This window comes from Chiloscyllium plagiosum, chromosome 4 (genome assembly GCF_004010195.1).
Source record: "Chiloscyllium plagiosum isolate BGI_BamShark_2017 chromosome 4, ASM401019v2, whole genome shotgun sequence".
Classification (NCBI taxonomy): Eukaryota; Metazoa; Chordata; class Chondrichthyes; order Orectolobiformes; family Hemiscylliidae; genus Chiloscyllium; species Chiloscyllium plagiosum.
In genome coordinates this window covers 16,639,659-16,654,022 of record NC_057713.1, presented here as the reverse complement: position 1 = coordinate 16,654,022, position 14,364 = coordinate 16,639,659, and the positions used below count along the sequence as shown (strand labels likewise).

General features: G+C 39.7%; 1 protein-coding gene across 5 annotated transcripts in view; it reads left to right on the top strand.

Moving 5' to 3' along the window:
- The window catches only part of LOC122548881 (receptor-type tyrosine-protein phosphatase mu-like), a 701,186-nt gene extending 687,103 nt beyond the window's left edge, over positions 1-14,083 (top strand). For all 5 annotated transcript variants that reach the window (XM_043687785.1, XM_043687784.1, XM_043687783.1 and 2 more), the window contains 4 exons: positions 3,486-3,611; positions 5,740-5,903; positions 9,080-9,215; positions 11,948-14,083. In XM_043687785.1, the coding sequence (XP_043543720.1) occupies positions 3,486-3,611; positions 5,740-5,903; positions 9,080-9,215; positions 11,948-12,001 (480 nt within the window). In that variant the 3' untranslated portion in view covers positions 12,002-14,083. The remainder of the gene's footprint in view (positions 1-3,485; positions 3,612-5,739; positions 5,904-9,079; positions 9,216-11,947) is intronic.
- The last annotated feature ends 281 nt before the right edge of the window (positions 14,084-14,364 follow it).

The window sequence follows — 14,364 nt, the reverse complement described above, 5'->3', positions numbered from 1 at the left end:
TGAACCATTGCTGTACCCTCTCCAATGCAAATATATCCTTCCTTAAATGTGGCAATGAAAATAGCATTTTTTATTCCAGGTGTGGTCTCATGTAAAGCCTTCTACAATAATAATACTTTCTAATTTCCATCCTTCCTTCACACTAGTTCAAAAGCCTGGAATTCTCTCCCTAATGGCACTGTGGGTCTACCTACAGCAAATGGACTGCAGTGGCTCAAAAAGGCAGATAACAACCACCATAAGACCATAAAATACAGGAGCAGAATTAGGCCATTTGACCAAATGAGTCTGCTCCATCATTCAACCATGGTTGATACGTTTCTCAATCCATTCTCCTACCTTCTCCCAGTGACCTTTGATCCCCTTGCCAATCAAGAACCTATCTATCTATGTCTTAAATCCATTCAATAACTTGGCCTCCACAGCCTTCTGCAGTAAGGAGTTCCACAGATTCATTCCCTGCTGGCTGAAAAACATTCCTCCTCATCACAGTTCTAAAGAGTTGTCCTTTCACTCCTTTCCCAAGAGCAGCTAGAGATGGGCAATAATTGTTGGCCAGCCAGCGATGCCTAGGTCTCACGAGTTAATTTTTAAAAATGCCAGGTATGATGTTCCTAACTTCCTTTTACACTCTATTACGAGCAGTGACATTATTTATGCTTGTTGTTTTTGAATTAAGGGCCTTGGTGAGACCTCACTTGGGGTATTTTGTGCAGCTCATCTCAGGAAGAATGTTCTTACATTTGGAGAGAGTGCAGCAAAAGTTTATCAGACTTAGTCTCGAGACAGACAGCAAGACTGAGGAGAGGTTGGATCAATTAGAATGCTATTCACTAGAGTTTAAAAGATTAAGGAGGGATGTGATAGAAACATATAAAATTCTAACAGGGCAGCACAGTGGATCAGTGGTTAGCACTGTTGCCTCACAGTGCCAGGGCCAGGGTTCGATTCCAACTTTGGGCAACTGAGTTTGCACATTCTCCGTGTCTGTGTGGGTTTCCTCCGGGTGCTCCGATTTCCTCCCACAGTCCAAAGATGTGCTGGTTAGGGTAACATGACACTGAAAATTGGTGGCTAGACCCAGAGGCAGCTGTTGCCATTTAATTCTGGTTACAGTGTCCTCCTTATAACTGCTTGTTGAAGTGGGGGGATGTTGTCTCATTTACATCCCAATAGTCCAGTCAAAATCAGAGCTGCCTTCAGTGACAAAATGAATGGAGCAGGGAAGAGAAAGTGAGGACTGCAGATGCTGGAGATCAGAGCTGAAAAATGTGTTGCTGGAAAAGCGCAGCAGATCAGGCAGCATCAAAGGAGCAGGAGAATCGACGTTTCGGGCATAAACCCTTCTTCAGGAATGAGGAGGGTGTGCCAAGCAGGCTAAGATAAAAGGTAGGGAGGAGGGGTGTTGGGAATGTGATTGGTGGAAGGAGGTAAAGGTGGGGGTGATAGGCCGGGAAGAAGGTTGCAGGTCAAGAAGGCGGTGCTGAGTCCGAGGGTTGGGACTGAGATAAGGTGGGGGGAGGGGAAATGAGAAAGCTGGAGAAATCTGCATTCATCCCTTGTGGTTGGAGGGTTCCTAGGCGGAAGATGAGGCACTCTTTCTCCAGGCGTCATGTTGCCATGGTCTGGCTAGTCTGTTTGAGGACGTGGCTGAAGAGCTTCAGGGCAGAGGAGATGACCTGGGGGGTGCAGCGAGAGAGGGACTCACTGAGATCCTTGTAGAGGGACGAGGAAAGCTGCTTCAAGGAAGGCATCCTTGCAAGAGGATTCGCAGTAGGTTAAAATCAGTCAAGGAGAGGCTTTGGCTGTGGCATAGGAAGCATCGTAGGATTGTATAGTGCAATATACCACTCATTGTATTGTCAGTAACTGACCAGACGTATTCACTTTACTCACCATCTCCTCAATCCTTTGAATTTCTTAAATTGAGATTCCATTACCCAAGAGATGATTTGGAAAAAGAAGGGACCTCTCCCTGTGTTGTATCCAACATAGCCTTCCTCAAAAACCCATACCAAAAGCAGATTGATAACCATTCACCCTATTACTATTTATTGAATCTTCAATGTTGCATATGGCTATATTGCTATAGTAAAGGGCATTTCAAACAAATTGTTGCATGTGAAGTCGGATGATGATGTGGCTTAAAGAGGTTATTTTGTCCTGGTTTTTTTGAAGAGATACCGAGCCAGTGACTGAAGACCACTTGAGTAAACAGTTTGTGAGGACTTGGGTTTTGCTTTAAAAGTGGGAACAATGGAAGCAGCCTGAGTATGGCTGGCTTTCATAAACCAGACTTTCTAGTTTTTTTTTAGGTTTAGCTTTAAGCAGAAGCTATTGAGATCTCAAAGGAGTTCAAATCCTTAGTGAATGTCTCCTGGCTGCTACTCTCTCTGAATTTTCTCATTATGTTCTTTTTCCTCCTGGATTGGGGAACTGCATGTGAGAATCTGTGTCTGAACTGTCCTTTCTGCCAAGGGATGTGTTTATGGGATGTTACTATACAAGAACAGTTAATTAGTAATAGTTACTGTATCTATTATTCTGTTAAGTTATCCAATAAAGTTGTTATTCTCTACTCCTCTTTCTTTGGTTGAGTGTCAACTAAGGCATTCAAATAAATTGCATTTTACTTAATGTCAAGTAGTTTGACAGTTGCAATTATAACGAAGCTGCTCCTTTAACAAGGCTATGGTGTCCTTGGCTTTTTTTCAGAGAGGTCATAAAAGACACAGACTACGCAAAGTCTGCGGTTGAAGGGTTTCAGGGCCAATTTGTTAATCGCTAACAGATACTGCCTCAGGCAGAAGGCTTTCATGTTTTAAAAAGAACACTTGTACAATAAAAGGAGAGTAGTCAGTTCTCCCAGCTCAGCTTTTTTCTGGTTTGATTTAGTTTTTTAGTAATGGTGTGAAAAAAAGCTGCTGCACCCAAGGAAACAGGTCCAGGCTGGTACTCTCTTTCTGACCTCTCTCCTGTAAGACCCTATGTTTGATTTTACCTTATGTGCCAAGGGGGATTGTTGCAAGTATTGGAATAGCATCATTAAGTTGGAATGATCTGTTTTCAGATAGGTTAAGTTATTCGGTGTTCTGTTCTCTTTTGGAAATTCTGTTTTTTATTTAAAACTAAGTGGTTTGACCAGTGGCATCTCTCCTGGAATATGCACTCTACACCTGCTTAAAACAACTAGCAAAGGTAGGGTCTGGGCAACCTTCTTGAAATGTTTTGAGGGGTCTGGCCTATTCCTTAACACATTGCATTGGGAACAGACACTTCACAGTTGCGTTTAAAATAAGAAAAGTTTTGGGTCTACACTAACCTCTTAAAATATTTTGCGGGTGTCTGATCTGGTCCACAACAGAATCACATTGAGATGTTTCTGAAAGCTGTCATAAGACACTACACATCTGCAAACCGTTTAATAATGCTGATATTAATACTATTTAGCAGATATAAATGCCTCTTGTCTTTTCTCAAAATAGCTGTGCCCCCAGTACTGGCCAGAAAATGGTGTCCATCGGCATGGTCCCCTCCAGGTGGAGTTTGTGTCTGCTGACTTGGAGGAAGACATTATCAGCAGAATATTCCGAATTTACAATGCATCCAGGGTAAGAACCTGTTTTCTGTCACAGTCTATTGAAGTCCTCATAAGCTTTTTCAAATTTGACTTTCCATGTGGTTTTTCTTCCTCGCTTGTAATCAACAGTAGTTCAGAAGTGTAGTGATTGGAACCATGGCCAAGTGGATCTCATTCACTCTTGAGATCCTTGATTGGATTTGTTAACCTGGGCAAATCAGGGAGCCCCAGCTGATAGATTTTGACAGGAGATTCAAAAGGTCTCCTCATTCTAGGGAGTGGCTTTGAGTAAAGAGTGAATTAGTGATGGGATACCAGACTCTGTGCAGTTACTTCAAGAAGGAACACTATTCAAGGTCACTATATATTAATGTAAAAAGAATGTCAGACTTGTATTCGGTCTGAGAAACCACACATATCAATCATACTTCTGGACATTACTTAAATCCTGAAAATGGGACCATTTTAAAAAGTAACCATACTTTAAACTGAAGGATATATTAAAAATTCCATTATATGGATGAAATGTTTGTTAAGTATTATAATTTTGCAACAGGATTATTATCAACACTGAATATACTCATGTTAACAGTTGTTATCAAATGTTTTTAACTGAGTATGAGTTTAAACATCGTGTAATAGAAATGTTCTTCTGTTTTAATTAAAAAATCTTAAAAACAGGATGCTTTAAATCCTGATAGGTTGAGTGATGCAACTGACATCTCTTCTCTTGAGCCCACCACATCACTCTCCCTGCCTGCACCCCTCCCCCCACCCAACCATTATTTTAAGTTTGATCAATATTTTATTATACGGCACTGAACTGATTTAGTTTTTTTGTGTTGCAAATTTCGTAATCATCAACTTATATTATATTATTAGATTCCCTACAGTGTGGAAACAGGCCCTTCAGCCCAACCAGACCACACCGACCCTCCGAAGAGCAACCCACCCAGACCCATTTCCCTTAGACTAATGCACCTAGCACTATGGGCAATTTAGCATGGCCAATTCACCTGACCTGCACATCTTTGGACTGTGGGAGGAAACCGGAGCACCCGGAGGAAACCCACGCAGACACGAGGAGAATGTGCAAATTCCACACAGACAGTCACCCAAGTCTGGAATCGAACTTGGGACCCTGATGCTGTGAGGCAGCAGTGCTAACCACTGAGCCACTGTCCCACTCCCTTTTTTCAGTGGTGGTGGACCCGAGCCAGTGTTAGATTAGATTAGATTCCCTACAGTGCAGAAACAGGCCCTCCAACCCAACCAGTCCACACCGACCCTCCAAAGAGTAACCCACCCAGACCCAACTCCCTCAATAAATCCATCAATCTCGAGACTAGCTGTAATAAAGTAACAACATGAATCAGGTGTTATATTAAATTGGCTGGGGGTATGGAATGGAATTCAAAAGAGGACATTTTTGAACACTATTCTGGTTATTGGCTTTGAAAGGTAACAATATTGGCATGGGGTGGGGTGGGGAATAGGCAACGTAGGAGAACCATAAGATTCTAGGTATTAGAGGGTTACAATCTCAGGAAAATTAAGCTCCTTCACTTTGAGAAAGACATGTCCCTTGATTTGTTTATTACATGATGCTAAAATGTCAATGATTGTCACCAGTTCAATTGGTTTGTCATCCTATTAATCAAATTAATATTAGATCAGGTTGTTAGTTTCCATCTGTCCCCACTTTGATGGAGCTGTCCACCTCAATTCTCCCTCTTTGGAACTAACACAGAGAACACTGGAGAAACACAGTAGACCTGGCAGCATCTATGGAGAGAGAAACCATGTTAACAGTTCAAGTCCAGTATGACTTCTTCAGCACCTCCTCTTCTCCCTCTATGGACTTGTTCTCTGTCAAAATTTTCTCTACCATGTAATAAGCACAAGCAAAGGAATTGAGCATGTTCATGACACTTCCAACAAAAGCAATTAGAAAAATGGCAAATGGCCGCACTTTACTTTCAGAAAACATTGACACTTTCTTAATATTGTTTTTAACTAACTTTCAATTATATCAGAAAAAAAGATTTAATAAGATTATAAATAAGAGTAAATATTAATAAATAAAGTTGAAAAATCTTATTCGGTGATGTCTATTTCCTTTCATGTCTTCCTATTGGCTAATGTGTGTGCTCAAACAGCCTCAGGATGGTTACCGAATGGTTCAGCAGTTCCAGTTTCTGGGCTGGCCTATGTACCGTGACAATCCTGTCTCAAAGCGTTCCTTCCTGAAACTCATCAGGCAGGTGGAAAAGTGGCAAGAGGAATATGATGGTGGAGAGGGACGCACCGTTGTACACTGTCTGTAAGTGCGTTTTCTGTTCTCCAGCATGATTCACATTTTTTTAATGCTTTGATTAGATTTTGGAAGTTCCCCCAAATAAATGGATTCCTATTTTGTTCACCTGGTATTGAAGTAACGGGAAAGACTTGCAAATGTGGTACAACTTGGATTGAGGAGGTTTACCTGCATTGACAGTCACCTTATGGTTGTACTCTTCCTTTGCAGTGGAAGGATTGGTAGACAGCCTTAACATTGGAGCATTCCATCCATAGCCATCACAACCTTCATACCAATCAGTAGAGTGATTAGACCAGTATGATGACAGGATTTCAATGAACTTCCATATGAAGTAGCAGGCACGAGGAGAAAAATTGTTCTCACTTGCCCTTTGGATGTTAACCCAGAATTCAGATTCAGAGCTCTTGTCACCAAATTCTGGCCTGTCTGGAGTGAGACTCAGAGGTGGGAATATAACCAGTGAAAAGAGAAGGCAGATTCTATTATTCCACACAAATAACAGTAGATTTGCACCATATGTTACTGGGAGTTGAGTTTGTACAAATCTTGACATAATTGAGTTTGTAAGCCCATAAATAGAATAATAGGTTTGAATACAAACACAATCCCATGGGCAGGTTTTTGTATTTTGGGTTGAGATACTGACACTGGAGTCAGGTCCAGGTCCCTACATTGATGTTTCCAGAGTTGGCTAATTCCTTGATGGACTTGACATGGTGAATGGATTTTGGAGGATGACCACCACAAAGAGGGGTGGCAGCCTATTGTTGTTGATAAGGGCGAATGCACTTCAAACTCCATCAAGTAAAGTCCCAGAGTCCTCAAATGCTCCTCATGTGTTAAGCCTTTCATTTTTGGGATCATTCTCGTGAACCTCCTCTAGACCCACTCCAGGGCCAGCACAGCCTTCCTGAGATAGGATTACTCAAAAAATTCAAAATGTGGTCTGACCAGAGCTTTATAAAGCCTCAGAAGTGCATCCGTGCTTTTATATTCTAGTCCTCTCGAACTAAATGCCAACATTACATTCGCCTTCCTAACTACTGACTCAACCTGGAAGTTTACCTTAAGAGAAGCCTAGACTAGAAGTCCCAAGTCCCTTTGCAATTCACATTTCTGAATTTCCTCATTTAGAAAATAGTCCATTCCTCTATCTTCCTACCAAAGTGCATGACCTCACACTTTTTCACGTGGTAATCCATCTGCCACTTCTTTGCCCACTTTCCAACTTGTCTAAATCTTTCTGAAGACTCCCCACCTCCTCAATACTACCTGCCCCTTCACCTATGTTTGCATCATCTACAAAGAGAAGGCTTTTACTGCACTACTTGTGGGACAAGAGAAGCAGGAGCTCTTCTGCTCCAACTCCCAAAGCACCCTGCCTTCTAACCAGGTCACTTTACCTTTCCCCCTTTCCCATTCTGCTGCATCATAGAATAGACCTATCTGCATGGTGCTCCCTGGCCACCTAGAAGCCAAGACCCATCATTCAGGTTGACTTCCAGGCAGTAGGCAGTCATGATAAAAGAGGAATGCAGTTGTGGAATGTGGAAGTTGTGGGATTTACCCATCAGAAACCAATTGCTCCTTCTTCCCACCAATAGCGCTTGCTGTACTTGTCTCCTTACCTTGTTCATATCCAGGTTTATGTCAGCCTGTCCAATTTCTATGTTTAATTTAAAGTTACATTCAAGATGAACTCTTCAATATCACTTCTTATATAGAATTTCTTTGACAATACATTACTGATAATCTGAAGGAAGTGTGTAACTTTGCTGACTGGACAGGAACCTGGCACGCAGTAACTATTGATTGTGTCCAGTTTCTCATCCCATTGGTTGTCGTTGGAAAGGCTGAATCTCAGGTCATTCCTCAGGTTTCAACCCCCCCCCCCCCCACCACCACTGGTAAAAAAAATCAGCCTTCCAGCGCTGTTCTGTGCTGCTTCCAGTATCTGAATACTTCTCTTGTTTATCAGAAACCTGACCCAAAGTTACAGTCTGGTAAGAGCAACATCCAACTTAATCTGTGGCTCGCTAAACCTTGACTTGTATTCTGTTTGTGCACCATTCTGTTTGCTTTGTTGATTGCTGTTCTGTGAGTTGAACATGCTCAGCATTAAGTCTAGCAAGTTACTTGGCCTCTTTCAACTTCATCTGGAGCTATTTCCACGTCATTCCTTCAGTAGTCACAGATCCCAATGCCTGTGTTTACCCTGTGTCTCAATATGTGATGTGATCTGAATGGATAATAAATGTTCAATAAAACAAACTTTTTTTGAAGTCCTGTTCAAAAAAATTCATCTTTTTCCCCTTTTCCACATGCACATGGATTTCTTTCTAGACCGTCAGTATGGTTCCCATTGATGTCTGACTGGTTTTTCCAAAATTGCATTTTCTTAGCATCTTTTTACAATCTCAGGACATCCCAATATCTCTTACAGCCAATTCAGTGTTCTTGAAGTATTTTCATTGCTTTAACATAGGAAGTACAGCAGTCAATTTGTTTGCACCAAGCTCTCATAAACATCAATGTAAACATGACTAGTTAATCCCTTTCAGTGGTGTTAGTTGAGGTAAACATATTGGCTGGCATATTATGAAGGACTATGTTGTTCTTCAAATTAATGCCATCCATCTGAAAGTGTAGATAGATCCTCAACTTAACATCTGATTTGAAGGACCATGCCTCCAACAGTGTAGCATTCCCTCAGTACTGTTCTAGAGTGTCAGCCTAGACTCAGTGCTTAAGTTTACTGAGGAAAAGTCTTAAGCCTTCTCAGAATCAAGTGTGCTAATAACTGAGCCACGTCTGAAATGTTCCATCTATAATTATTCCCCCCCCAATCCCCAACTATACATCCTTGGGGAAATACTGAACAATACACCAGACCCAATTCAGCACAGCTTAGATAAGGGACTGAAAACAATTAAACTGAAACCTGGATACCACAGTGTAGTCGATGTTGATTCATATTTCTCAGGAGAGCTTGGAAAATGTGGCTTCTGCTGCTTTGTGTGAGATAGATTGTGTGTTAATACAGCAACAAATGCCATTTGGCAATCACTGTACATTGTCAGTTTGTGAAGGATGAATTAACTGCGGATTATGTGTGTACTGACAATTGGATCTTCCTGAGCTGAGCACTGAATCATGTCCAAACATTAACACAAATGCAGGAATGGTGGAGGGCGCAGTGGAGCTTTCTGTGCCATCAGTATCGTGTGTGAGATGCTCCGACACCAGCGAGCAGTCGATGTGTTCCATGCTGTGAAAACACTGAGAAACAACAAGCCCAATATGGTGGACCTGCTGGTGAGTACAAAACCTTTATGCAGATGAATTCCTGTCAATTTTACTTATTTTTCATGGATAATAAGTGTGCATCTTTCATTCAGAGACCATAGAGCAATCAATAGGCTCAACATTCCATCTGCCTTTCCCAATCTCTTACTGTAACTTTGGTGAAAAATCAGTAAAAGGCCCAAAGTAGCAGTGTGAAATGTTAAGAAATTTCTCCATGCCTCAGCCCTCTCCCCATCAGCACCTTAGCCATCCATCCATCTTCATCCCCCTGTGTAGTACTAACTAGCAACTGACTTTATAAGTAAATATGGTTTCTTTATATCCATGTGGACAGCTAAGATCAGGGGATATTGTATGGTCATCAAAGTTCCATTATAATAATTGTCATTGAATAGAGTAGGATACTATTAAAAAGAATTGTTCTTATCTTATTTTTTCGCTTGATCAATTGAAGCTATAATTAATACCTGTGGGCCCTGTTCTCCATACATTGCTCAATAGGCTATATTTTTCAACGTAAGTGCAGACGTTGTGCTAGCAATCTATTCATTCACATGTTAAGGACAGAGTTCATGTGTTTTGTTATGGTCCATGATCAGGGTGTATTCACGAGTGAGTTAAATGTATGTTCTTATCTAAAGAGAGGTTTCTCCAAAGTTAAATACTCTTCAGCAGCAAGCTTTTGTGTATTTAAAAATAAAGATCATTTATTATCTCACACTTGCTCAGCAGGTCTAAATAAAATAACACACAAATTATCCTATACATAAAGATCAGATATAAAGAAAGTAAAGAAAAATAATACAAGTAGTCATAATTTCAATCTCTTTTGTAGCAAGCCTGTAATTTCATGGAAGACTTGATGTTTTATCTAGAGTGTAAGTCTAACAAAAGGCAATTATCTGATGAAGGAGCAGCGCTCCGAAAGCTAGTGCTTCCAAATAAACCTGTTGGACTATAACCTGGTGTTGTGTGATTTTTAACTTAACAAAAGAAAAGAATTCTCAGTAATCTACAAGTCTTCTTGTCATTAAATGCCTTAACTTTGGAACTGGATTGAGAAAAGTTCCTCTGTGATTTTCAATATATAGTTTTCTTACCTTGACTGCATAGTTGCCTTGTAACTGGTTTAATGGCTTTTTCTGATGATGCTTCTTGTCATCAGAATAGTGCTTGTCATTTTTAAAGCAGCATGTAACAAACCAGGATCCCTTAACCATGTAACCAATTACAATTCCAAAATCCTTCTTTCAGGAAATATAGTGCTTTGGGCTCTTACATCGTGTGTTACAAAACTTTGAGACAACTAGGAACTTATAAATAAAAAACCTATTTCAAATTACCTTTCTGAATGCCTTTCAGGAAGAGAGACTGACATTTGATATTTCTACTGCCCAGAGTGAAATAGAGAAATGAGTTGACTGATATGTGTGAATTTTGTTCTGTTGTTCTTGTTCTTGGTCCATTCTCAACAAAGTGACTTGTGAATATGACTGTCCATATTTTAATATTTAGCTGAGTTTTAGGTCTGCCTGGAGCTGATATTGTTAAAATCACATGATGTTGTAGCCAGCTATCTTAAAAGTTTTTTGTGTCTATTTGTATGCCTGTATTGGACACATGCAAACCATCACAAGCTAGCCTAATCCAAGGATTGCATTAGACATTAGACACACTAGCTAGTGCATTTAAAAAGTAGCACAAAAGAGAAATCACTGTAATTCTCAGACTTTTAATATACAGTAAACTTTATTTTATCCAACAGCTAACAATCTGGTATTCTCAGTAAACCGGAAAAAAAACCCAACGAAATTTACTGTATTATTCTGTCCAATTATTATAGTTTTTAATTTAGTTACCTCAGTGTAATTATACTTGTTCAACTGAATGGCCACATGAAATATAAAAAGTTAATTCAATTTCAAGTAAATCTTTCCACAATGATATATGAGTAGTCAGCTGAGGGTGTGAGTGGGAAGGCTCCCTAATGGTAAGTTTTATTCAAGGCAAAGTAACATTTTAATTTCACTGATTTACACTGTAAATAAAGTATAACAGTAATATATATATATTCTCTCCGTTACATAACTATTGCTTAATGTGTGTTTTTACATTGTTTACATGAACCTCTTAATCATCTGGAGTACTTGATCAAGTACTTCTGGGGCCATAGCTGCCTGTTAATAAAACAAATTTTAACACTAACAGATTTATAATTTTCAAAACTAATTCGCAAAAGCATGATATACTGATCTTGGGAAAGCAAACAAAAGAACTCAGCTGGAACTGCAGTCCTAATTCCAATTTGCCAGAAATGTTTAGGACACAAACTCATCAATGATTCCCTTATCACCAAAATAACCCATTTGCAGGACAGATGAAACATGTATTCCTGGGACTACATAAAATAACAATCTGGTCAGTCTGACGTGATTGTAAAAGAACTGGATGAAGGTTGAAGCATTTTCCCTGAGTGAAAAGAGTCACAGATGGACAAGGTCCAATTCTCTGCATGGTGCAGTGCATGTCGAGATATGTTTTCTGATCGATTCCTAATATTCACACAAACCACCCAGCATTTTGAATTTACAGGAAACAACCAATGTTGGTTTATGCCAGATAATTTGAATTTTACTGTACATACTGTCCTGACTGATCAATGACCAACACTGAAAGATCTAAGCAAATATAAAATGACATTAAAATGTTTCTCAAAATGTTGAATTGTGTTTCTCTTTCAGGAACAGTATAAGTTCTGCTATGAAGTGGCAATTGAGTGCTTGAATTCTGGTTGATGCAAGATCCGTGGCATCTCATGAGGCCCCTCTCGTCCACATCCAGAAAACAATGCGCAGGCTCCTGGTAAACTATGACAAGAGAGCTATAAATCAGTGGCCATCAGTTCTACAAGCCAACGCTTCTCTTTGTTTTTAATTCCACAAACTGGGTCCCTTCTGGGGTCTCAGAGAGAGACTGTAAAAAAAAATCTGCTTGCACTGCCAAACATTTACTTTAAACCAGCAGCTCTCCATACTGCAGCTGTTTGATATTTAAAAGGAAATTGGTATTCATACTAAATGTATACACATTACTCAGAGCATTGTTAGTTAGCTGGTGTAACTAAAGAGAACATTTTTGTTTTAATGCAAGATATTTTACTGGCAGTCCAGAGGAGTTGACTAATATTCAGGAGTGGAAATTAGGAATAGGCCATTGGCCTTAGCTGATGTGTCTTCTTGGCTCTAAGTACAATTTTCTAAAAAAACCTATTCCAGACCTTGCCAGCATTATGTCTGTATCCCATTTATCTCTCACTTACTGGTTTGGAGTCTCTCCATTTTTTTGCCATGCAAAATGATCTGAGATATTCTGCAATCGATGTACTTGGTGCCATTTTATTCTGTTAATGAATTAATGAACAATTCCATTGATTAAAAAAGTTGAGACTTAGAACCAGTTTCTTCAATCACCATTTCTGGCTGCTTCTTTCTTCCAATTTTCCTTCATTATTTTACACTTTTAAAACATTTTCATTTCTCCTTCATCTCCATCCATCGTCATTTTTTGATTATGTCTCAGTTAAGCATTTTGGGGTGTTTCATTACATTAAAGTAATTCCACATAAGCTCCAATTTCTGATACAGGAATATAAGACCAGGAGAAAAGCATTCATTCTCGTCAGGCGTATTCCACCATGCAATGAGGCCATGACTGATTTGCAGCTCATCCATTCACCCAACCTTCCTCCACTCGCTCGATAGCCTGACCTAATTAATACTATCAATCTCCATTGTAAGAATTCTAACAAACCTAGCATTTGGCAATGTTTTGCGAGAGTGAGTTTCAGATTCCTGCTGTACACATGTAAACAGGTTCCACTCTAAATTTAAGATTTTAGGACAGTGTTAGGGAAAACTTACTTCAGTCAAACAATTGTGAATCTTTAGAGTTCTTGACACCACAGGGTTATCATTTAATGCATTTAGGCTGGGATATATAAACCTTTAGAATCTCAGGGAGTCAAAGGATATGGAAAATAGTCAGAAAAGTGGATTTGAATTCCAAGACCTTCCAAGACTGTATTAAATACCATAGCAATATGGAATACTCCTGTTCCCATTTCTTGAAGTTTTGGGGTTTTTTTGTGAAGATAATACTTTTTCTTCTAGGACTCCACAGCCAAAAAAAAATTCCCTATCAATTAAGCACATGGACCAAATGGCCTCATAAGACGTAGGAACGGATGTAGGCCATACAGCCCATTGAGTCTTCACTGCCATTCTCAGCTAATATTCCTCAACTCCACTTTCCTAACACCTTCATTTACTTATTGATTGAAAACCTCTCTATCATAGCCTTGAATCTCATTGCTGTATAAATCTATCATTTTATCTGAGTAAATCTTCCTTGTCTTCAAGATCTCAATCAGACCATCTCTCAAGTTTTCAAAGTCAGAGGAATATAAACTATGTGTATGCAATTTGTTCTCATACTCTTACCCTCAAAGCCCTAGTATGAGTCTGGTGAATCTATGTTTGTGGTTTGCTGCCCAAAACTGAATGCAGTAATCCTGATGGAGACCTGACGACAGCTTTCTACAATGGAAGCATTGACTCCAGATTTTCATATTGAAGAAGACAAACATCTGTTTTTGAATGCTAAAAGTGCCAATGATTCTGGTGGCAAGAGTGATAACTTGTATTGATGTGATAGTACAGTGTGTCTCTAATACTGATAGATGCACTAGTATTTAATCTACAGATCTGTAGAAAAGCTGCTGGAAGAGGAAGACACTAGTTGGCCACATCACCCAATAGTCAATTTTATGATGGAGGATACCTGACATAGGATTGAGGTATACAGTGAGATCAAGGCAGTAAGTAATTTCATGAGGTGGAAATGGTGCTGGCATCATGATAGTCACACTGTGCCCACAACCCAGTAACTCCAGGCTTATATCTTGGGAATATGGGTTCAGAATTCCTAAGAAGCCTGTGCTTAAATTTCATGAGGTGGAAATGGTGCTGGCATCATGATAGTCACACTGTGCCCACAACCCAGTAACTCCAGGCTTATATCTTGGGAATATGGGTTCAGAATTCCTCAAATTAAGATACTGTCCAATTATAAATTATTCAAACATACAAGATTCTTCAGG